Genomic DNA, 22,723 nt, shown 5'->3' with positions numbered 1-22,723 from the left:
TGGGACAGCCTCTGACAAAGGCTCCCATGCAGTACTTTGTCTTCTGTGTGTGCTAGTGCATTTCTCTGCATGCAACTCAAGGCTCATAGGTGATTTAGCAAACTGCTAAGTAATGATTTAAAGAGTTAATGACATTTAACTACCCACTAACCGTAAATGGATTTCACAGCAACATTCCTTTTTAACAATTGATTGATTTGTGATTTTAACCAATAGCAGGAAATACACGTTTTCAAAAATCCCTGCTGCACTTCAAGTCTATCTGTACAAGATTACTTTTTGCTTCTTGAATATGTGCACATACTACACTATAATGTATTATTATCATGGCACTATTTGTAAACTGTTTACAGTTCACAGAAACGGTTTCGCCTGTATATTTAGACATCCATTGTGTATATTTCTAAAGGTTGTTGTTTTGTTGTTTTTGCGCAAGTGCATTGAGAGCCACTAAACCCCAGTCAAATTCTTTGTATGGTAACATTCTTAGCTTAAAAAGAGGATTTTGGTTATAGAGAAAACGGAAAATATAAAATGTTTCATATGTTATTGCATTCATAAAAATAATGTAAGAGAGATACATTAAAATTAAGACAATATTTCTGTACTGCGAGTTGTCATTAATACCTAAATTGGAGGTATGGATTGACCGCAATGTTCTTAACATTATCACACGGTTGCAGGGGGTTTATTCTGTTCATGTTACATCTCCAAACATAAATACACACCCTTAAGGATGAAATGGGCACTTTGTAAATAGAATAAAAACACAAATTTAATATACACAAATATTTAAATATGTGTGTAAACATACAGATGTATGCACATTTTCAGCAGTTCGATGCAAAACATAAAAGATCCAAAGTGAAATGATTCATGTAAATATACAGGCAATTCTTCTATGTCTTTTTCTCATTGCCTAACGTGAATATTTTGTATGTATATGGTATGGTATGGCATGTTTAAGACCATGTGATCTGTTTCTCCAGTTGATAGTGAGATTTTGAGAAAATCAGGGATTTGTTTCTAATAACATATGAATACACTTTTATCCATACAATGCAGTTCTGCCAACCAGGCCAATACATAGAGGTAAAGAAATATTGCAACAATACATTGAAAGACAAACAAAACTGTAGGTATACTTGCAAATTAGTAGATTAACATCAAATAGTTACATTCTATTTCTTTAACCTTTCCCTAAAGTTTCAAGCAAACAGAAACTGCAAATATAAAATGAGCACTGATTCACAATATATTACACATTTGTAACTGTATAATATACATTTGATACTATGATAGTTGGCTAAAGAATTCTAAAACTTTAGAATAATTCTATTACTCTTATACACACACACAACAGTGGTACACCAAATAAAATGGCTGATTGAAAAAAACCCTCTGCACACTTGGAAACTAAAAAAAAAGATCAACAAAAAAACAACACACCTATCTCAACCGTTTTTCGAATCCTTCCTTTTAAAGATTGCAATTATGGCATGTCTGTGTTATTAGATAATATTAGATACTATATAGTGGAGAAAAATAGTCAAGATATAGGAGAGATTACATGTTTAAAGTTGAGTCAAATTTTTATGTGTGACACTGTGAATGCTCCCGATATTAAAAAATAATTGTAGATGTAGCCATCAGTTTGTCAAATTACTACATTTGGGCTATGCATTTCCTTTTCACCCATTCCTTGTAGGAAGATGAAAAGAAAATACAGCTGGCCATATATACTGTATAATAACATAATCATTTCCATTAAAAAGGATTATTTCAGCATTTATGTGAAATAACATGATTAGAAACCATTAATTTACATTTGATTGTCTTTACAAAATTTCTATAAATCAAAGTCATCTATAAGGTATAAAAGCAGAACACATACACTTCTAAAAAATACCATCACAAAGAAATCTGAGAATGCCGTACATCATTAGTGGCAAGGCCTTTGAACAGTATGAGACGCCAGTTCACATTATACTTTACTGTATACATGTTTCGATATATGGCTACATGCCATGCCAAAGTCTACAGTTGAAAAGTACAGCAGGTGAGCACAGTATCATTGACACCTTTATAATGTAATGCAGTCCCATTCAATAGCCCTGCAATAAATGCTGCCTCCATGAAGCTTATTATGTTCAGTTTCTGTTTAGATTGTGTCAGAGAGGTGTTGATTTGAGGCTATGATAATTTCTGAAAATATGGCTGTAAAATTACCATCGAGTTGAATGAACACCTCTGTGACAAAGTGCAGTGTCATAGTGAACACTATAAGCATCATTCTTGTAGTATTTTTTCCAGGGCTGGTGGTCATGAAATTCTGCTCACCTCCCATATATTGGCCACTATTTATTTACATCAGACAATTTTTGTCTACTGAATGAAAACGATTAAAGGTATATATTATTAATTTGAATTTCAGTCTGTTATTGTCACCTCACCATGCATCTGCCTCATAAGTACAGTCAGTACTTTTATTAACCGTAACAGAATAACATGTCGACAGCATCTGCTACATCTCAGTATAAGCTAACATCAAGTTGTTTTCAGGGCAACTGAGCATAACCAGAAACATTTCTCCTGCAGTGACAAAAGTCTGGTGTGTGAAAATAATTAAATAAAATTCAAATTCAAGCTCTCCCTCTACGTTTTAACGCAGTGTTGAAGAGGCAAACATTGGTGTGTAACAAACCATTTATAGTAGTCCATTTTGCTCCATCCTGATTTTCAGACAACAGTCTTCCTTATCATCTTCCAAGGATTCTGATGACAATGTCCTTGATGCATCCAATTTGTATTAAAACATTGAAACATTAAGAACCTAAAGACATACAAATTTGGACAACTTGTTAAAACAGTATAACATCCACACAAACAAATCCAAAGTTTTTTATACACACAGTATAGTCTGTATTTGGGGAAACAGTGATTTTACAGATGTTTCTATGGACATTTTGGTGCTTTTTTGTCATTGGGCTCACCATGGGAATCCAAACTGAGTACTGACAGTAACCTCTGTGATGGAGCAAACTACAAATGTTTCAAAGCCACCTTTCAAAGCAACAGGAAGTGATTTGATACTTAAGAGATTGATTTTTGGCGGAGTCTTCCTTTAACTTACTGTGATATCTGACTGCATGAATAACAAATGCTGTTCACAATTATCCTTAAATAATGAGTCTGAATGGCAAAACTGTGTTACATCAAGATAAAAACCTAAAAATTCTGTGCAACACTAAAATTCACATGAAAGTAAGATTTGTAAAAGAAAGCAAATTGTACTATAAGAAGTGAAAAACACTTACCGAATCATCCATGATGGAAGATGGATCAAAGTAGTCTGGCTTTAGCTCGGTTCTTTCTCTGCGATTCTTTGATGCCGGCTGGAAATTAACAATTTAGTCAGGACAACATGCCAAAAAGGAAATCTCAACTTTAGTTTAACAAAGCAAGTACAAGAAATCCGCTACATCAATTGTAGCAGTCAAATGCTGACAAGTTACTCAGATGGGATATAATCGTTCCATTTTACTGATGTGCAAATTGTAATATTTGAGAAGGAAGACAAGCAACAACATGACTTAAGGTAACATGTACTCAGTGATCGCAGAGATCCATGTATATTTCATGCAGCATCATCAAATCAACATCAGTTGTTTTTGTTTGTGGCTGCTATCTGTTAGTTCTTTTCTTTCTAAGTTCACAGAATCCAAACTAATCTTCCTTAAATTACCAGATCAATGTCCATTGTGTCAAAATCCATGCCCTCATTGATGTCTTCCAATCGGTCCTCTGATGACATCATCACATCCTCCACTATTGGCTCCTCGTCATCCTCCATGAGTCCGGAGCCTCGGCGACTGAGGAGTACACATGGGGAAACACTTCAGTAGGACACATGTAAATTGTGCTTTTTTACATATTGTTTATTGGCTGCGTGTCATTTCCAGCTGTCTTCCACAATTGAAACTCTGTACTCTGTACTCTAAAGAGCAAAGTCATCTTACGTCGCTTGCTGAATGTGGTCCCTCATCTTGGCATAATGCATGCTAACCCGCTCTTGCTGCTGACAGGCCTCAGCTTGTTGCCTCTGTGTCAACATCCAAGTAACCTGGGTGCTGTGGAACAGAGTTCAATGTTAAACAAGACTTCATAATTGGTACAGGAAAGTGCAAACAGCAGCAACATTTGAAAATATTTATTTCAAGATAAGATAATGGAACAGGTATATGGAAAGGCTTTAGTACTTATAATCAATGGCAGCCTGGTGGTTTTGGTGTGGCAGCTGCTGGAGAGGCACAGTCTGATGCGGATGCTGCTCTGTTGGCATGGTGTATGCGGCCGTGTAGCTGTCCTCCGGTCTCATCTTCTTTGGATCCCTCAATACAGTCGAGGTGAGATGGGGTGAATGCATCATCATTGGCGTCTGCACGTTCTGCTCACGGTTCATCCAAACTGCATCACTGCTGCTGCAGCTGTTCTCTTCTGCTATAGAAAATATATTTTTTAATAATATACACTGGTATTTTACTGAATGTGTGCAGAAGCCATAATAATGCGTGCCCTGATGTCCCCTAATGACATATATATCACATATTGTTGAAGTACACATTTATGGCAGTTTAAGGGCCAAAAAAACTTAAAATTACTCATTTAAATCTATGGAGCACAGGCCAATAAATTGCAAAAAGTGCAGTTATGTCAAAATTAATCACCTTCAGGCAATTTCCTTTTGCTAGCGGCAGCTGGCTTGGACTTCTTACTCCTGCTGGTGGACCCTCGACTGCTGATCCCACTGATGACAGACATGGTGTCATCGTCCCCTCCAACTTGCAGGGAGTTCCTGTATGAGATGAGGGGCAGCCAGCAGTCCTCTCGCTGCAGGGCCATCTGAAACGTCATGAAGCGTTCCAGGTACGTGTGACTGTGGAAGTCAGGATCACAACAATCACAGTTAGAAGCTTTTCAGAGTTCATCAGCTCCATGCACACATCCAACATAAATGTAAATCACTGCCCACATCTTTGTGCCTCAAACTTACACTGTTCTCTTGTCCTGTCGAATTAGTTTGCTTGAGAATTCGCTCAGGACATCCAAAAAGGCGAGATTGAGAGGGGGACTCCCCTCTCCTTGGGGGCTAGGTTCCTTAAAAGCAAACTCAATCCCATTCCTAAATCAAATTCAAGGGAAACAACGAAAGGAGGACCTTGCTCATTCAAAACAGATGTTACTGGAAGAACTGGGTGGCATACAAAGCTGTAAACCACAAAGACTTGGCTCGGGACAATTACTTACTTATGTAACATGGCAATAGCCTCCCTGGTCTTCAACTGATCCAAGCCAAACGTCAATGAAAAGCGCCGAGCAAGCTCTTTAATGCCACAGAAGGCTGATGATGATCGGTCAATATTGAAGCCAAAATCAGACAACATCTCGTTGAATAACTAAAAGAAAAGAAAGAAGATACACACTCTCCTAAAGGTGGTTTCACAGACAAACAGTTCTAAATCCTGGACTAAATGCATTTATGATCTGCAGTAACTTAAGTCAGTTGTACGGTGATTTATTGTTATTATAATACATTAAAAAATAAGACAATCCACTAATGTTTCTTAAAAAGTGAAACCAGGCAATACATCTCATCCTTCTCTCATCCGTTTCATTTTCCCAGGGGGCCAAGATTCTTACCGTTTGCAGGCTCAGTACGAGTGTCTTTGCACATTGTACTTTGTCGATTTGTCTTGTTTTGCTCATTGTTTCCTTAATGATATCTCCATAGTCGTTGTAATACTACGGAGAAACAAAAGAAAAATTGTAACTAGAAGAGCAGGGCTGGGGGAGACATTTTTTATTATTAATGATATAAAAAGGGTTTAAACCTACCCTCATATACTGTTTAAATATATCTGCCCCGGTGTTCATTTCCACAACATTGTAAACAATTAATTTGCAATAGGCAGCGAGAATGTTTCTTCGCTTGTGCAGAGCCTCTATTTTACTGGCTTCATCGTCTTGCTGCCCGTCTGAAAAATGCATGATACAATTTTTTTGATTATTTTGATTATTTACAGTCTGTAACATTTCAAACATAAAGCGTGAAGAATGGTGATTGTCTCTGACCTGTGCTGTTGTTGTCGTCATCCTGGTCAATGAACACTTGATCCAAGATGAAGTTGAGCAGCTCTGCCTGCAACGAAGAGTCTGGCGTGTAGACCAGAGGCTCCAGTTGTTCCCGGCCTGAAGACATAATTTGGTGACTGAAGATCAATAGCAGATCACATAGTATGGTGAAGGCCTGGAATAAACACAACACTTCAGCATTTATGAAAATACTGACCCACAACATGTTCAGTTGCAGTAAAGAATGGCCATGTGTGAAAGGAAGAATCCCACCTGCTCTTTGACTGCGGTGTTGATGCTGTTTAGGTAACGCTGACACATTAAGCAGAAAGCTCTCATTTGCTTTCTCAAGGTCACCATATCACCCTGAAAGGAACAAATGTTCAGTTAACTAATAAACACTTAGGGGATCATAACGGGGGGCAGATCTGTGTGAATTTGAAAATAGGCGTTCAGCAGTCCAAAAAAAAAGAGAGACACATTAAATCAGTATCATACTTAAAACAAGCAAAACTGATGCTCATAATGAAAGTTACGTTCTTTGTACAAGCTGATTGTAACACTGTAATAATGACTTTATTTGCCTAATTTATACATATAAACCTTTTCTTCTCCCATGAGTTTTTAGATAATTTCTTGCCTTCCATCTTTCCACTTTTTGTGAAGTATCCAAAATGCTTCATATGTAAATACCTTCAATGAACTGCTGTCTGAAACCTTCGCTAGATGCCACAAGATGATGTAATGTGTGCACTGCATCGCATGAATCACAATCTGGTGGGAAGAAAAAATCAAGCAGATCAGATTTGTTGTGATGTTCCACACAATATTTGAAATAGTTGGTTTTGCATTTTGGGGGATGTAACTTGAAAAGGTAGAGAATGCTCTGCTGTCCGGGCTGTGATACCTGTTCAGGCATATCCCCGTTCTGCAGGCCTGTGCTGAGTAGCCGGTAGTTGCTGGTGAAAAGATCCCACTTAGAGAGGTCGTGTGCACTGTTGGCAGAAAAAAGAACACAAATGCAAATGAAAAGCAACACATACTAATATAATTTACATTCATTTATCACATCTAACAACATAAAATAAAACCAAAACACAACATATATGGAATCGTTATTACTCTGCCTTCAACAAGTAACAACATATTGAAATAATAAGCACAAACTTGTTAACTGCTTTACTTGTGGAAAGCACTGATCTTCTTGAGCGTAGAGAGAACTTGGTAGGCATCATCATCATCTGGTTCTTCACCCTGACGAAGAAGAGGTCAAACCCATTAAATCGTGGACATTCACCCCAGCCTGTTCAGATGTTAATGTTCTTTAAAACAATCCAGGCAAAGAAACATCTTGCAGCACCCACCTCTAGCAGGAAGTCCTCCAGGAGTCTACTGAACTTATCTACAAGCTCGTCAAGAAGCTGGGAGCGGGCGATGTCCACACGGTTAAAGATGGTGAACTCCTCATTGCAGAGGTAATGATAGGTGGTAGAGCAAGCCTCCAGGACCTCAGTGTCTGTGTGCTTGTCTACCACCTCCCAGATTTGCCGCAACAAGGCATCCAAATGCTTCATGAAAGCACAAAACATAGTTTCACTAGCAGTGCATGTCATTTATAAGTTGCATACGTTGGACAAAATGTAAAAGTTGACAAACCTTTTCTAACCGACCAGTTGTGTAGATGTCCAGATCAAAGTACTTTGGTATTTGTAGCAGATTCGTCACCTTATCAATATCAACGCAGTACTGTGACAAGAGAAGACAAAGCAAGTAGGGTTATACAGTTAGTCTAATGTATGCTTGCTGTTGGCTTTAGTGCAGAACACACATAATCACCTTTGCCAATAACAGAGGCAGGGCAACTGCAAACATTTCTGTGATCCGTGTCCGATCATCCAGCTGCGTTTTCTTCTCTTTTGCAGACAGGACCTTCTCCGTGCAAAAACCACATTAGCAACATGAAATCCAAGAAATCCAAGAAACAAAGTTAATCCTCCAAGAAGTCTAGCATAATAACTGTGTGCTCACCCTCTTCCCTGAGCCCCTGCCTACTGGAGGGTGGCATTCACAAGCCTGCCGGATGGCGCAGAGCATGATCTCAACCAGAGCCGTCTCCTGCCGATCACTCAGTGCTGAAAATCACAGACACAGACAGTTGCTGACAATGTAATGAACATTTTTTAAAAAGTGTTCATTTTAATAATATTGTGGCTTAAAATATGAGCCAGTAATTGTCTGAAAATTACCCTCCTCCCCTGGCATGGGCTCATCCAGCAGCAGGCTGATCATAGTCTCCCAGTCCTTCAACAGCTCTGACCCACACTCCCACAGGCTATCCACCAAATAGGCCCCATGTTCATGAAGCTGTAAAACATGAAATGTTACAGATCAGATGCAAATGCACTGAAATGGGGTACATTCCTCATAATGTTTGCTTGTGTGTTTGGCTCTATATAAATAAAGTAATATAATATACAAAAAAAAAATTCTATTGCAATGAGCACAGGGCTTACATTTCGGTATGCTTACCTCGCTCTCCAAGAAGAAGAAGACTGTAGTCTTGATAAGGCTGCCATTGAGGCTCTGCCTGCCCCTCCTGGGTAATCCCTCCTCCTCAGGAAGTCGATGGCTGAAGAGCCTTCAATCAGCACAATACAACAGACAGTTAAAAGTGCCTGGTGAAGGCAGGTGGAAAAACATGATGGTCAGGAGGCACATGACCAGATTTTGTGATTTTCTTGTTTCTATTCTGATGTATTCAATGTAATCTAGTACAAGTATCTTAGCAGGCACAGCAATAATCGCTTTGCACTCTTTTGCACTCATTGTTTTTTTAGTGAAACTTAGAAATCCATACAATGTTTTGAACCCAAGCTGAATACAACTAACCTCATCTGCTCCTTTGCAGAGGAGCTGTAATTGTATAGGCAACAAGCTAAAAAAAATGTTTGATGCCAAAAATAACACCAAATATCCATTCATTGGAAATCAGTAGCAGCACCCATCTCAAATTAAATTCAACCCCTGCGTTGTGGCCTGGGAAACTCTTGGTAGCATATATCCTTTCAAGGAATAGATCCTGTCAATGAGAGTTGATAGTGTGTAATATGTGTGTGTATAGCGAGTGAATGGAGGAGTGAGAGAGCAGGTGGCAGAAAAGTGACAGTGAGTAGAGCAGAGGAAAAGGTTAGCATTAAGTTATCAAGCTGGCAGTAATTGTTCATACAGACTAGTTTGTCAGTTAATAGATGCTGCAGCGTCTGATATCATGTCTGCTGTTTCCCCAACTGTGAAGTGAAAGGGGTTGGCAACAATGGCTTAGCCTAAACTGACAAGGCTACACAGAGAGACAGAATGGAGAAATGTGAGGCTGCCGAGTCTCTCTTGAGTTTTGCTCAGAGAGATTAACTCATATCAGTTTTTGTTCCTCTCAGATTTCTGTCTCATGGAGTGGGAGCAAAAACTTCTTGACACAATATAACCAGACTAGACACTTAAATCATGTGATGTGACCAAACATAACTAGGTTGATGATATGAATGATGTCCACTTGGCAAGTTTTAAATATTGGCAACACTTACTTCTTAAACAGAAATTCTCCTGCAGATATAGCAATGGGTCGATGTGCTGAATAAACCAGATGATACACACTCTCACAGTCCTCTGCTGTCAGAACCTCATCACTGCTCCTGTTAGATGACATGCAGACGTTCTTAATGTAACAGCCAGTTTATGTAAAAGATGTTTTTCTCAAGGAGATTTTTCAATCAAAAAGGAAATATCTTTTCCAGGAAAGTGTGATCCCTTTAAAGTGGAGGTTACTTACTGTAAGACAAGTGTCAGAAGTTTAATGGCTTGCACAGCAACATCATATTCCTTGTCCAGTGTCATCGACACGATGCGGTCCTGTCAATGAGAGTTGACAAGATATCTCAGTCTGGGAGATCTCCTGAGCATTAGTTTTCACATCATGCATAGATACAATGATGTCAGTATTCTGTCATTACTAGCAAGTTATCCACATATCAAGAGGCAACATTTCCAACAATACACAAGAGGTGATGTAGCTGCTGGCTCACCTTGAAGCGACTTGTGAAAAGCTCCAGTCGCGTGCCGAGCTCTCTGGTGAAGAACAAGCCTTGCAGGGCTGTCAGACACTTCAGCCGCACCTCACCTTGCTTGAAACACAGAACAAATACATTTATTATTTACCATATTTGCATGAAAAAAGCCTTTTGTTAATATGCATACATAGAGTGTAAAATGATTATATGCTCATTAATAAGAGTTGTGTCTGCCTATCCATAAAAATCTGAGTGAAAAACAACAACTCAGCACATCCCGTTAGTACCAGTGGTGACAGGCATTTGACTAAGTGTAGAGAAAATAGGTCCCTTCTGTGACGTTACATAGTCACAAAAGGTAAGTATGCTAGTTAGGTGGAAGGTTACTATTTCGGTGTCAGCAAACAAGAAACCCACAAACATGAATCAAAGTGAGCATTGTTTTCCTTCCATTTTCTTGGGACATTGCTCCTGTAGTAGCTTTCCAAAACTGAATATGATTAAAAAGGACCCATTAGAGAACCCAGATCCCCTAAAAGTAATAAATAAACCCTCCATCAAAGTAATAATCCTTACATTTTTTTATACCCAATACGAATGGTAATTGTTATCTCACCTTGTCATGCATTGTCCAGCCAACATACTTCAGGTAACTGTCATTGAGGAAGGCGTCACTGTACAACTTCATCCACACGCCAATCTCCTCGATACAAATAGCTCGAACTTCAGCAATGCCGTCACTGGCAAACACAAGAGAATTGATCAAATGTTGTTAAATCTATAATGTCCCTTTGTTTAAAGAAAACTATTGAGAGCAGCAGAAGCAGTCTACATTTTGAGCTCAAATTATAGACACATATTGGTGCAGGCATCGACTTAACACTTGAGGGCGCCAAAAAGCCAAAAATGAACAAGACTGAAGGGAAATCTCAGTGTCAACATACAGTGTGTACAGCAACGGTCAAAAGTTTGGACACACTTTCTCTGGTATTGTGAGTCTGTCAAAGAGTCACATACCGATATCTGTGAACAAAGACTCCTTTGAAAATTGCGTTCATCATGTTTTCGATTTCATCTTGATTTTCTTGAAGCTGAAAGACAAACACAAAAAAATACTTTAAATACAATTTCCATTATAATTTATAATATTTTCCATGCCATGTTCAACCCTCAAGCACAAAAAAAGAATGAAAAGACCAAAACCAACAATGTGTTACGTCCAACAAGCCCACCCTGTCTGTAGTACTCAGCGCCAAGCCCACTGACTCCTACTGAGGATGTAAATCTATTAGAATGAGACACAAATATATTGTGTCATCATTTAATACGGTCAGGTAATTTCCTAAAACAGCATTATTAATAAACATTACTCACACAGAAGTAATGTTTGCATTTGATGGGGTCTATTTTCAGCTGTGAATAAATATACATTTGGTGCAGCTGTATGTGGGATAACTAAAAATATACTGAAGTGCTCATGTTCATCTTAATGAAGAGGCATATCAACAATGGGGGTTTACAGAGCTACTGTGCAATGTATCCGACTTTGGTTACATAGGTAATGGGCAATAACAGTAGGAACTTGTTGATCTTGGTGTTTTCATGAAATTTGTTGATAATGTGGCAAATTGATCTGCGCACTCTTTAAAGGATCTGTATCGGCTAAAATTAAATACTTTTGATGAATTTCAAAGATCTTACTGTTGGAGCATTTGGAGTGATAGTCAAAGTATAGTGCTAACGGATGACTGTTACACTTGTTAGAGGTGAAATTATCCTTCTCACCTCTTTACGCTTCTGTAACAGTAGCTCCAGCCTATCGTTGGCCCTTTTTGCAACAACCTTGTTCCTCTCTGCCTCATACTGTCTCTGTGTGTTGTCCATATTGATGCTCAGGTTTAGGGCAACGTTCACCAATGCCGTCATCAACTTCATAGCTGACAAAGACAACACAAGTTAAGATGCTTCTGGGACAATAACAGCATGAGCACAGAGCAGAAATGCATCTGTAACGATTGTGCACATGAATACTGACCTGCTAGTGTGCTTGTATGTCTGAACGCTCTGACTTGTGAGTCAGAAAGGCCTGTGAGCAGCGAGATGATGGTGTCCATCATATACTCGTCGTAGATTATGCTGTACTGACACTGACGTACCAGAACTGATATGAAGTCACAGAAGCTAATCCTGAATTTCTTCCACTGTGGCCCTGACAGAGTTAACGGGTAGTCGCCGCTGTCCTGTTTGACAATGGGAGAGACATCATCAGATTCAGGTCAGGAGCATCGTATTTGTTTTACACATTTCCCTTTAAGTTTGTCAGAGTAAAAACATCTTTTATTTTAAGTGAATGTATAAACACAACTTGCATCACCTCATTAAACTCCTCCGTCATTTTTCGGATGATTTCGGAGTTCTGCATATGGCTAAACATCTCAGCACTCACAGCACCTGTGAGCAGAATCACACAGTGGCGGCATAGCTCAGATTGTTATTTTTGCTTTCAGGCACCCAACACCTAATATATTTATGCACATTATGTCAGATATTTACCTTTACAGCCAGAGCACTGAATGAAGAAGTTGATCAGGTCCAAGAGAGCAATATCTCTGTCATGTTTGTATGCCTCGATCCAGTCGTCAACAACAGACTAGAAAATCAAATTGGACCAAGACATTTTACCACCAATCATTTATTCATACATCCAATCCAAACACAGATCTCAAAATATCACGGCATGTTAAAGATGGTGATGCTTTCTCATTGAACCAAAGTTCCTGCTGTAACATACTATGTTAATTGATAGCCAAGAATTGGGAAACATATTAGCTAAGAAGAACTATACTTAGCATGATTGTACTTAAAATACAATTGGTTAAGGTTAGGTTGCTCTGTGGGGCTGTACCTAAGCACAGCAGTACTTTGAGCTAAATGCTAACCCAAGTATTGTACAACTTTGAACTGATGATGGCGCTTGATTAAAAGTCAGAGGGTTTCAGAGTTTTTAAGTTTTTAAAATTCATCAATCATCCTCAAATTTTCATTTTTAAATGGGAAAGTCATCATCAAACATCCCCAAAGTCAGTAGGATTCAGGAATGTGTGTACAAAATGTAATGGAAATACATCCAGTAGTTTAGATATTTCAGTCTGGACCAAAGTGGCAGACTGGCCCACTGACAGACCAACATTGGCATCCATACAGCCATGCCAATAGCAAGGATAAATAATATAATCCATAGCTATTCAAAATATTTTCAGAGCTACAGGGACAAAAATTAAATGGAACAAGACATAATCTCTTCACCACCATAATGTTCACCCACCTGTGTAGCGCTCTTCCCCATTTTAACCACCTCAAACAGGGTCATACTCTTCATCCCATTTGCCTGATGGTGGCCATTCACCCAGCCAATAGCAGGGCTCCTCCCTCCTCCCCCACCTTTGGTCTTGTCTCCAAATGCCCCCCTCCTCCCTTTCTTGGCTGCCTGAGGGTGAGAAAGAGATTGAGCGAAAGATGAAATTGTTACTGTGTCATCAGAGTTGTAAGTACAATGCATGTGCGTTTAATGTGTTAGTATATTGACTATTTTATCCAATGACCCTGGTTACACATTGACAAGTATGAACATATGATGATATATTGGAAAAACATACCATGCTTTTTCCGGGTTTTGCATTTTTTCCATCGAGATCGTCAAAGTCAGTATCTGAAGACAACTGTGAGTCTGCCTCTCTGTGAACACATGAAGTCCTGATTCACAACTATGAAGCTGAATTTCACAAAACACTCAAAGACATGTCTAAATTTGATGATACATATCTGTGGTGCACCACTTACTGAGGAAACTGAATTTCTGTTTGCAAATCCTGCGCTGCTATCATTTCTTTAACATTTTCTGGATCTGTTGGGAGTAAGTGCTTCTACTGCTCTGGAGCCCAAGCAAGAAAGTATTTCTTCTCCTGCACCTGGAAAACAAGACAAAGCAGAGGAGATTGCTGCTGAATGATCGCTATAACAAAAGACATTTAACCTCAGCAATAACTACACTAGGGATGCAACTAATGATTAATTTCATCATCAATTAATCTCCTGACAGTTATTTTCAAGGTTTCCTCATTATTTAATAGTAAATATTAGAAAACAAGGTGTAAAAATGTGCATCATTTTCTCAAAATCTAAAGTGATGTCTCTTCATACTGCTTGTTTCCAAGCAACATCCAAAAATATTAAAATAAATATCACTTTAGTTAGATACAGACAAGCTCCTCACATTGGAGAAGCATGAAGTGGAAAACATTTTCCATTTTTGTTTGAAAAACTACTTTAATAATTAATCTATTATCAAAATAGCTGCAGATTGTTATGCTGTCGACGGCAAAGCACTATCGTTATATGAATCATGTATCTGTGCACACAGGAATGGCTGGACGGTGGCAGGTCCTAATAGCTGCATGAAAGCCTTGGTAATCAGGAAATGAAGCCTACGCAAGTGACTTGTTCCCCCCCATATATACAGCAGATGGTGAAATTTTACACTTTAAATACGCAGCTTCTTTATGTTTCTCTCCTAAACAGTCATGATGGATGCATCACCAGCTCATAAAACATTTGCAAAGCTTTTCTTTAACATCTCCACATCTACATTACCAGTCACATCCATGTGCTTGTTGAGTCATTGCATGTAAGCCTTCATAGATGTACAGCTAGAGCAAACACTGTAAAGGCTTATTCCACTGAAACAAGTCTTTACAGAGCTACTATTGGTCAAAAACTCCAGAAAGTACCTTTAATCAATCACTGAAATGATAACTTGATTAATTGAGTAGTCGACTGACAGAAAAATTAATCCCCACCAATTTTGAGGAGTTTAAGACGCACTTTTAATCATCCTTAAAATCCCAAATTATATTTTTCTGTGGTGTACAACGACCCAGTGCTTAAATCATTCAATTCATTCGTTTATCAACAGAATGATGATTGATTTCATCTTCGACAGCTTCAACAGTTTGTCATTCATCATAAAATCACCAAACAATTCCTAAACACTGTAACTTCACATACATATGGATTTTTGGTGTTTTCCTTTGTTTCATACCACTCTAAATGAAACAGTCTGGGTTTATTCATTGCTGCTCAGAGAAAATACACACCCTGACAGCATTACTTTGGAAACTGATAAGTGATGTCATTTTTTAAACTTCACAGAGAGAATGACTAATTTATTGAGCAAGAAAATACCTGGGAGAATGATACCAATAGTGAAAGGAGTTGATACTCGCAGCCTAACCACAGACAGCGTTCACAATTTTGACTCTTACTGTTTGGAAAGCACCCATGGTAGAGCCACTTGAACCATTTAACACTATTCAATCATCCAGTTTTAGACCTGTATTACAAAGAAGGCCCAAATTACAAATACAAACTATGTACAGCAAATTTAAGTACATTTTTTGAGAACTGTGAGAGTATTAGCAACTGGCTTGTAAACATTCATTTGATGACTATTTTTAAATTACAACTTTTTTCTTTCTAATGTCAATTTACATGTTAAATAACGATTGGTATATATTTGAAGAGTAATATTATGTAATGTTATACTTGGCAGCCAAACTCTCTAAGCATTCAGCAAAACAGGACCATTTAGCATTGGCCATGTGGTCATCTGACAGGCCAGTATGACAGCAGTGCTGAAGGACCGACACTAAATCTACAAATTAGTTTCTGCTGACTGACACACACGAGGGAACCTTGCATAAAGTATACTAGACATGATTCATTCATTTTCCCTCATTTCATTGTACTCAAGTTACAGCTTAATCACAACATGAATAAAACTAATGTACACTAACAGTCACAAGTTTTACAACACCCCCACATTCCAGTTTTTATTGAAATTCAAACAGTTTAAGTCCAGTGAGTAACGTTAAACAGTACATAGGTAAACGTTTAGATTACCAAAAATTAAAAAATAATGTAAATTTCAGAGTTATAACTCAGATTAACAAAAAACAAAACAAAACATTTTTTTCTGCAGCGATGGACCTGGATTAAGTCTTGCAAGTTGATACAACAATTTGTTTACAGATCTCCCGACTTGTTGATTACTTTAAATACTTTGTCTGTATAAAAGCTTGGAGGAGGAAGCGTGATGGGCTGGGGCCCTTTTGCTGGATCCAAAGTGAGCGGCACCCTGGACCATAAGGGCTACCACAGCATTTTGCAGAGCCACACATTACTACCATCTGGTCCACACCTAGTTGTTCAAAGGTTCATCCTACAGCAAGATAATGATCCAAAACATACCTCCACGCTGCCAGAGTTACGTTAGAAGAAAAGAACAAGACAGAATGGACAGAAATCACAGAATGGACACCAGCTGTGTAGCTGTTTCATTTTTTGCCACATTACTTATGATTATTATCTAATCCCTACAATATCGATATAAAGGTAGTTGGTCAATATATCATATCCCCCAGTTTTATGTTATATACTGCAAATTTCAATAAAAACTTGAAAAATGGAGGTGTTTTGAAACTTTTGACTTAGTAGTGAAGAAGACATGTTAAATGTTTATTTGTAACCAATGTCACTGGTACTAAAAAGCAAATGTGTAATATGTTTATTCTATTATATAGATTTTTTTCTTTTATAAAGTTTCACGCTTTTGTACTGAGAAATGACATGACGTGATATTGATATTTACAACCTTACCATACTGCAATGCACTTTCCATGCATGCAAGGTCCGGATAACATGGAGGACATATTTTATCTGTGTTTTGAATATAGTCAATAATTGCATAAGTGGAATGTATTGCATTGTTTATTTAAGGGGAAACTCAGCCACAGCAGCAGCGCCTGTAAAGCTGTCGAGCTTTACGTTAATCTTATATTGCCGTGTTGTGTCATTCAGTTTGACACATAAATAAGGTACTCACATGTCAGTGCTTCACAGCGTTACTTTGTGACTTATCAGCGCTACAGCAGATTGAGACCAGGGAAATCTGCAGGGGAGTGTTGACACAACTTTAGCTCAATATATCGAGCAACCTCTGACTCCATAATACAATATAAAGATGGTTGGTCTTTATTCTCAACAGGCAGGATGGTAAGTGGAAATACCTGGCATCGCAATATGGACAAGTTATATTATAGTATCATTAGTATTTTTATGGCAAGTCGTTGTGATAAGTCTTACCATTGCTTTCAATCTCAAACTAGTTGATCCTAAAACAGCTGTGACGCGCAGTTGTTCACTTCCGAACTACAAACAACTACAGATGTTTCCGATGAGTGTTTTCCTCACTTTGCTACGACGGCCGAGCATCTCTCTGCTTAATGTCATCTTATGTGGCTGTCAGCCGATACATTAGGTGCTGCTTAGGCTCTCTCTCTGACCTGCTTTACTCGTACCGAGCGACATTAGGATTCACTGCATGATTTTGGTCGCTTTGCTGCATTTTCAGCGTCAGATTAGTCGCTAGCTGAGTTAGCAATAGCGTTAGCAGCAGCTGGCTAACGACGCACCGCTTTACTCCAGCTGTAAAGGGTAAGCTCAGCCTCAATCACGGCTACTTTCATTTTATTCTGGTCACCTCACATCTCTGCTGTAATGACTCGTGTTAACACTAATGTCAAGTGTCTGGTTAGCTAGCCAGTGTAACAACATCAATGACAAACTCCCTGAATGTTAGCTATCCGCCATTTTACAACTTACCTCGTTTAAATCAAAGACCGACTGAAACCAAATAATCCAAACGTGGCACACTTTGCAAAGAGGATGCTTCCGTTAATTTCCTGCACAAACTGTCATTTTCCAAATCTCAAAAATAATGATTTTATTTGCTAGCTAACGTTAAGTGGCTCCCTGGTACAGTTTGTGTTTTCCTTTTTTAAGCATGAAGCACACACACCACCTGTCGGAGGCTCCGTGTACTGCCACTAAGTCAGAGGCCATATCATCTTGTAAGTGTAGCCTACTGCCAGTCAGTCAGAGGCCATATCATCCTGTAAGTGTAGCCTACTGCAGGTCAGTCAGAGGCCATATCATCCTGTAAGTGTGGCCTACTGCCAGTCAGTCAGAGGCCATATCATCCTGTAAGTGTGGCCTACTGCCAGTCAGTCAGAGGCCATATCATCCTGTAAGTGTAGCCTACTGCAGGTCAGTCAGAGGCCATATCATCCTGTAAGTGTGGCCTACTGCCAGTCAGTCAGAGGCCATATCATCCTGTAAGTGTGGCCTACTGCCAGTCAGTCAGAGGCCATATCATCCTGTAAGTGTGGCCTACTGCCAGTCAGTCAGAGGCCATATCATCCTGTAAGTGTAGCCTACTGCAGGTCAGTCAGAGGCCATATCATCCTGTAAGTGTGGCCTACTGCCAGTCAGTCAGAGGCCATATCATCCTGTAAGTGTGGCCTACTGCCAGTCAGTCAGAGGCCATATCATCCTGTAAGTGTGGCCTACTGCCAGTCAGTCAGAGGCCATATCATCCTGTAAGTGTAGCCTACTGCAGGTCAGTCAGAGGCCATATCATCCTGTAAGTGTAGCCTACTGCAGGTCAGTCAGAGGCCATATCATCCTGTAAGTGTGGCCTACTGCCAGTCAGTCAGAGGCCATATCATCCTGTAAGTGTGGCCTACTGCCAGTCAGTCAGAGGCCATATCATCCTGTAAGTGTAGCCTACTGCAGGTCAGTCAGAGGCCAAACCATCCTTTGAGTGTAGCCTACTGTCAGTCAGTAAGAGGCCATACCATCCTGTGAGTGCATGCCAGTCATTCAGAGGCAATACCATCCTGTAAGTGTACTGTCAGTCAGTCAGAGGTCATACCATCCTGTGAGTGCATGCCAGTCAGTCAGAGGGCATACCATCCTCTGACAGGCAGTACATGGCTCTTTATTATCCTGTGAGTGACTTATGTCCTGTGATCAAAGTTCTGCAAACAACTAAACTAAAGTGTACATAACATTTGCTGTGTACTGTAAAATTATATATTATTAAGATGACATGACCATTAAAATTATTAAAATATCACAAAAGGGTTCAAAGAGTTTATTGTCATTTCAGAGCGTGTTAGTACATGAAAGAGAATGAAATGATTCACTCATGTGTGCGATCAGAAAATAGCTATAATAAAATAACACTAAAACACAATTTTATCAGTGTAACTACCACTGAAACAACATAATGACTAGAAGCACATTGATGTAGATTGAAACAACAAAAAAAGCGCACACATTTTCTTGAAAGTAGTTTTGTTCCGTTCAGCACCTAATATTTACCCCAAATGTACAGTATCCCCTTTTAGCACAAATGACTCAGAACAACATAGTAAATTGACCTCAAGGAGAATTTGTTTCAGCCACAGTCTGACTCATCATATATCCAACAAAATGAAAGCCACTAGGAGACCACACGACGGAGAGGTCTTTACAAATAGTCACTCAAATTACATTTATTCAACTGATTACACACAAACGAAACATGAAATGAAAGATATTAATACAGCCTTGCGGTTGTATTCTTGTTTCAACCAGTCAGGTTGCAGTTTACATCCATGTCTATCCAAACTTATATTTGTCGTCTTTGAAGGACTTTAACAGAGGAACGGAGAGGTCTCTGGTCCTGAGTTATGGCATTGAATAACGGCCAGTGTTTTTTATTAGAAAGACTAAAAACTGGTATTATTACCTGTTTTTACAGAATGATATGATGTCACAGTAAAGTTGACCTTTAATTGTTTGGATATGAATTGTCATCACTTCATCATTTTATCCTATTAGACATTCGTCTGACTTTGTCATAATTAGCATATGAATTCTTGAAAACGTGTTTTGTGAGGTCAAAGTGATACTTGAACTTTGACTACCAAAATCAAATCAGTTCATCCTTGAGTCAAATAGGACACTTGTGCCAACTTTGAAGAAATTCGCTTAAGGTGTTCCTGAGATATCTCGTTCATGCGACTGGGATGGACAGACAACCTGTCAACATGTTGCCTCCAGTCATGGCTGTCGCAGCACAGAGGCTTAGAAATGTTGTTCTTTATGTTCAGTTTGATAATGCAATTAGAAATAATACTTTTTATAAAGGTAAAATTTGGTTAAAAATCATAACAATGTCTCTATTATTGGAAAGAAATCAATAAGATAATTCTATGATCATTAATGTTATAAATATACCATAATATACATCAAGGTCTCCAGATCAGGAAACTCCTTATACAACTCTGTATTGATACAACTATTACCAATACTGACGTTGATATTGGTTTGTAGCACACTGATACACATTTTTATATATTAATAATGATTATATTCATATTAATACTTTTAATAGATTATTTTGAATGCAATGATTTCTTAAACTGTCAGTTTAGATATATTTTGTTTGGCTGATATTGTGTTTGTGTTGCATGTTCCTAAAATGGTGTTTAATAAAATAACCTAAAACTAATTGCCACTAAATCTCTGAGTAAACAAAATTAAGCTGCCATGTGCAGTCTGCTGCTATTTATGTTGTATTTGGTACATCTGTAGAGGTGTTGAGGTACAGGATGGCGCACAGAGTGGAAGGAATAACAGGTACTTTTTGCCAAGGCCCCCTAGTGGATTCATTCAGCCATGCAGTCCTGAAATGATCGGCTATTATACACAGTCTAGCCAAAATCAAACACTGAAAAAAGTACTCTTCACACCATTGACAGCTTTGACATTTTATTGTTCCATTAATCATATCTTACAGGTTTTGTAAGCGGTACCAACTTGAAAATCCATCAACTGTTAGTAATTATGACTAATTCTATAAACCATGTCACTTCTCTTTCCTTTAAATGAAAACATATGTATACAGTATGATCCTTTCAAAGCCATATCTTCATAGGGGGAGTGGAAGATCAAACAGGTGTGATGCAGTGCAGTGACACACGAAAACTCGGGTCACATGGGAAAAAGGAGAGAAAAACTCTAAAAGGTTCTGGCAGGCCACACTTGGATAAGGGTTTGATTTTCTGCTGCATGGTGAGGCTACATCTACATGAACTCATTGATGAAACTATGTACTGTCCCTTCAGGTGTCTCCTCCACAGGCAGTCCAAGACAAAAGGAGGGCACCAAGAGGAGATCGGGGTCCTTGATCTCGAGTTCAACATCCGTGTTGCTGTAAGAAAGTCATACAGATATTACATTATGGACATTCATTATTAGTTGCAGAAATATCCCTGGATTGTTCATTTGTTCAAGCATTTCACCAACCTGAATAAGAGTGATGTGGACTCGGTGAAGTAGAATGTGCTCACAGGCAAACATCCCATGGTTACAGACATGGAGTAGTGGCCTGAAAAGGAGAAAACGTTCACGTCATGATAAATGTCACCAGTTTCAACTCTGTCTTTATCACAAAAAAGGCAGATGCATCATTCGAAAGCATCTCTCCCACCTTTCATGTCTGCCATTGATCCTGTCCATACGTTGACCTTTAGTCCCTCCCCTTCGATGGATGAACTCCCAGCATGTATTGAAGCTAAGAACTTGGCATCATCGGGAATATCTAGCGGTTCCAGGGTTGATTGCAATGATTTTTTCTCACAGCTCTGGTTTTTGCTGTCAATCTCATAGAATATCCCCTGCCGGGTGTAACACAGACAAACACAGCAACACATATTTAAAAGTCAGGGTGCAAAAACATTTCAAGTGGACTGTGATATTTATTTAAGGAAGGAATCCATTACCTCTTCAAAAAACATCAGTAGATCCAAGCCTAGTGACGTGTTAATGGAGGAGCTCTCGTTTGACTTGAAGCGCAGTTTCTTTCCCATCGAATCGTAAGTGAACGCACCAAATGCTCTCATTTCACCCTTTAGGGACATCTGGTTTCATTCAAAAGGATACATTGGGAAAGAAAAGAAGAGGGTTAAATTGTATATTTTAAACAGTTGCAGCTCTGGTGCTATAAAAAGTGCCAGCAAAAAGTATTGGTCTGGAATGAAAACTCACCACAGACATGTGTCCTGTCATATTGGGTGCATCTGAAAGACAACAATTTCAGTTAGAGGGCTCAAAGGGTCAGGCACAATTTTAAATTAGTATAAATCTAATGGTCTCGAAAGATCCCAAACACATGGACAACTCATATGTAATGTAACAAAAGAACAGAAAACGATGGAAGTAGTCATTCTTACGGCAAGGCTGATGGTGCTCTGCATGGGTGGTGGCAGTCAAGCACATGAAGACGAAGAGCGTGACGGCTGCATACATTTTCCTGTTCCAGAGAGAGTCACAAAATCACAAGGTAGAGATGGCAAAACAACCCTAAGCGCATCTAACTTTCAATGAAGTTATGGTTGCTTTTATAGAGCTACATAGTAGTGTAGTCAATTAGTATTGCATAAAAAGACCCAGGATGTTAGCCCCCTGCACTTCAAACATCAAGCTGTCTAAATAAACACGTCCTGTCCTGGCCAATAGTGACCCATCTTTTCTTTTGTGTTTGCACAGCTGTCCTCAAATGTCCTCTTGTCATGTTTATC

General features: G+C 38.9%; 2 protein-coding genes across 2 annotated transcripts; both read right to left on the bottom strand.

Moving 5' to 3' along the window:
* Positions 1-672: 672 nt before the first annotated feature.
* Positions 673-18,217, bottom strand: stag2a (STAG2 cohesin complex component a). Its single transcript, XM_062432768.1, has 34 exons — positions 17,916-18,217; positions 14,037-14,164; positions 13,853-13,931; positions 13,522-13,683; positions 12,750-12,846; positions 12,571-12,647; positions 12,232-12,436; positions 11,982-12,133; positions 11,214-11,287; positions 10,813-10,936; positions 10,212-10,310; positions 9,959-10,038; positions 9,714-9,821; positions 8,662-8,770; positions 8,379-8,496; positions 8,161-8,264; positions 7,969-8,061; positions 7,789-7,878; positions 7,497-7,700; positions 7,316-7,386; positions 7,040-7,127; positions 6,826-6,906; positions 6,406-6,498; positions 6,133-6,307; positions 5,896-6,035; positions 5,701-5,802; positions 5,308-5,456; positions 5,054-5,182; positions 4,728-4,936; positions 4,260-4,500; positions 4,020-4,130; positions 3,746-3,872; positions 3,318-3,395; positions 673-2,833 (listed from the first exon to the last, which is right to left on the bottom strand). Exons 2-34 carry the CDS (start codon positions 14,078-14,080, stop codon positions 2,810-2,812), a joined length of 3,837 nt encoding a protein of 1,278 aa, XP_062288752.1. The 5' UTR covers positions 14,081-14,164; positions 17,916-18,217; the 3' UTR covers positions 673-2,809.
* Positions 18,218-20,899: 2,682 nt separating this feature from the next.
* Positions 20,900-22,605, bottom strand: epd (ependymin). The gene is made up of 6 exons (XM_062433110.1): positions 22,376-22,605; positions 22,191-22,222; positions 21,926-22,063; positions 21,634-21,820; positions 21,450-21,531; positions 20,900-21,354 (listed from the first exon to the last, which is right to left on the bottom strand). The coding sequence occupies exons 1-6, from the start codon at positions 22,449-22,451 to the stop codon at positions 21,228-21,230; spliced, it is 642 nt and encodes a 213-aa protein (XP_062289094.1). The 5' UTR covers positions 22,452-22,605; the 3' UTR covers positions 20,900-21,227.
* Between the last annotated feature and the right edge of the window lie 118 nt (positions 22,606-22,723).

This window comes from Scomber scombrus, chromosome 14 (genome assembly GCF_963691925.1).
Source record: "Scomber scombrus chromosome 14, fScoSco1.1, whole genome shotgun sequence".
Classification (NCBI taxonomy): Eukaryota; Metazoa; Chordata; class Actinopteri; order Scombriformes; family Scombridae; genus Scomber; species Scomber scombrus.
Note: the sequence above shows the minus strand (reverse complement) of the source record. Positions and strands in the feature narration are given on the sequence as shown.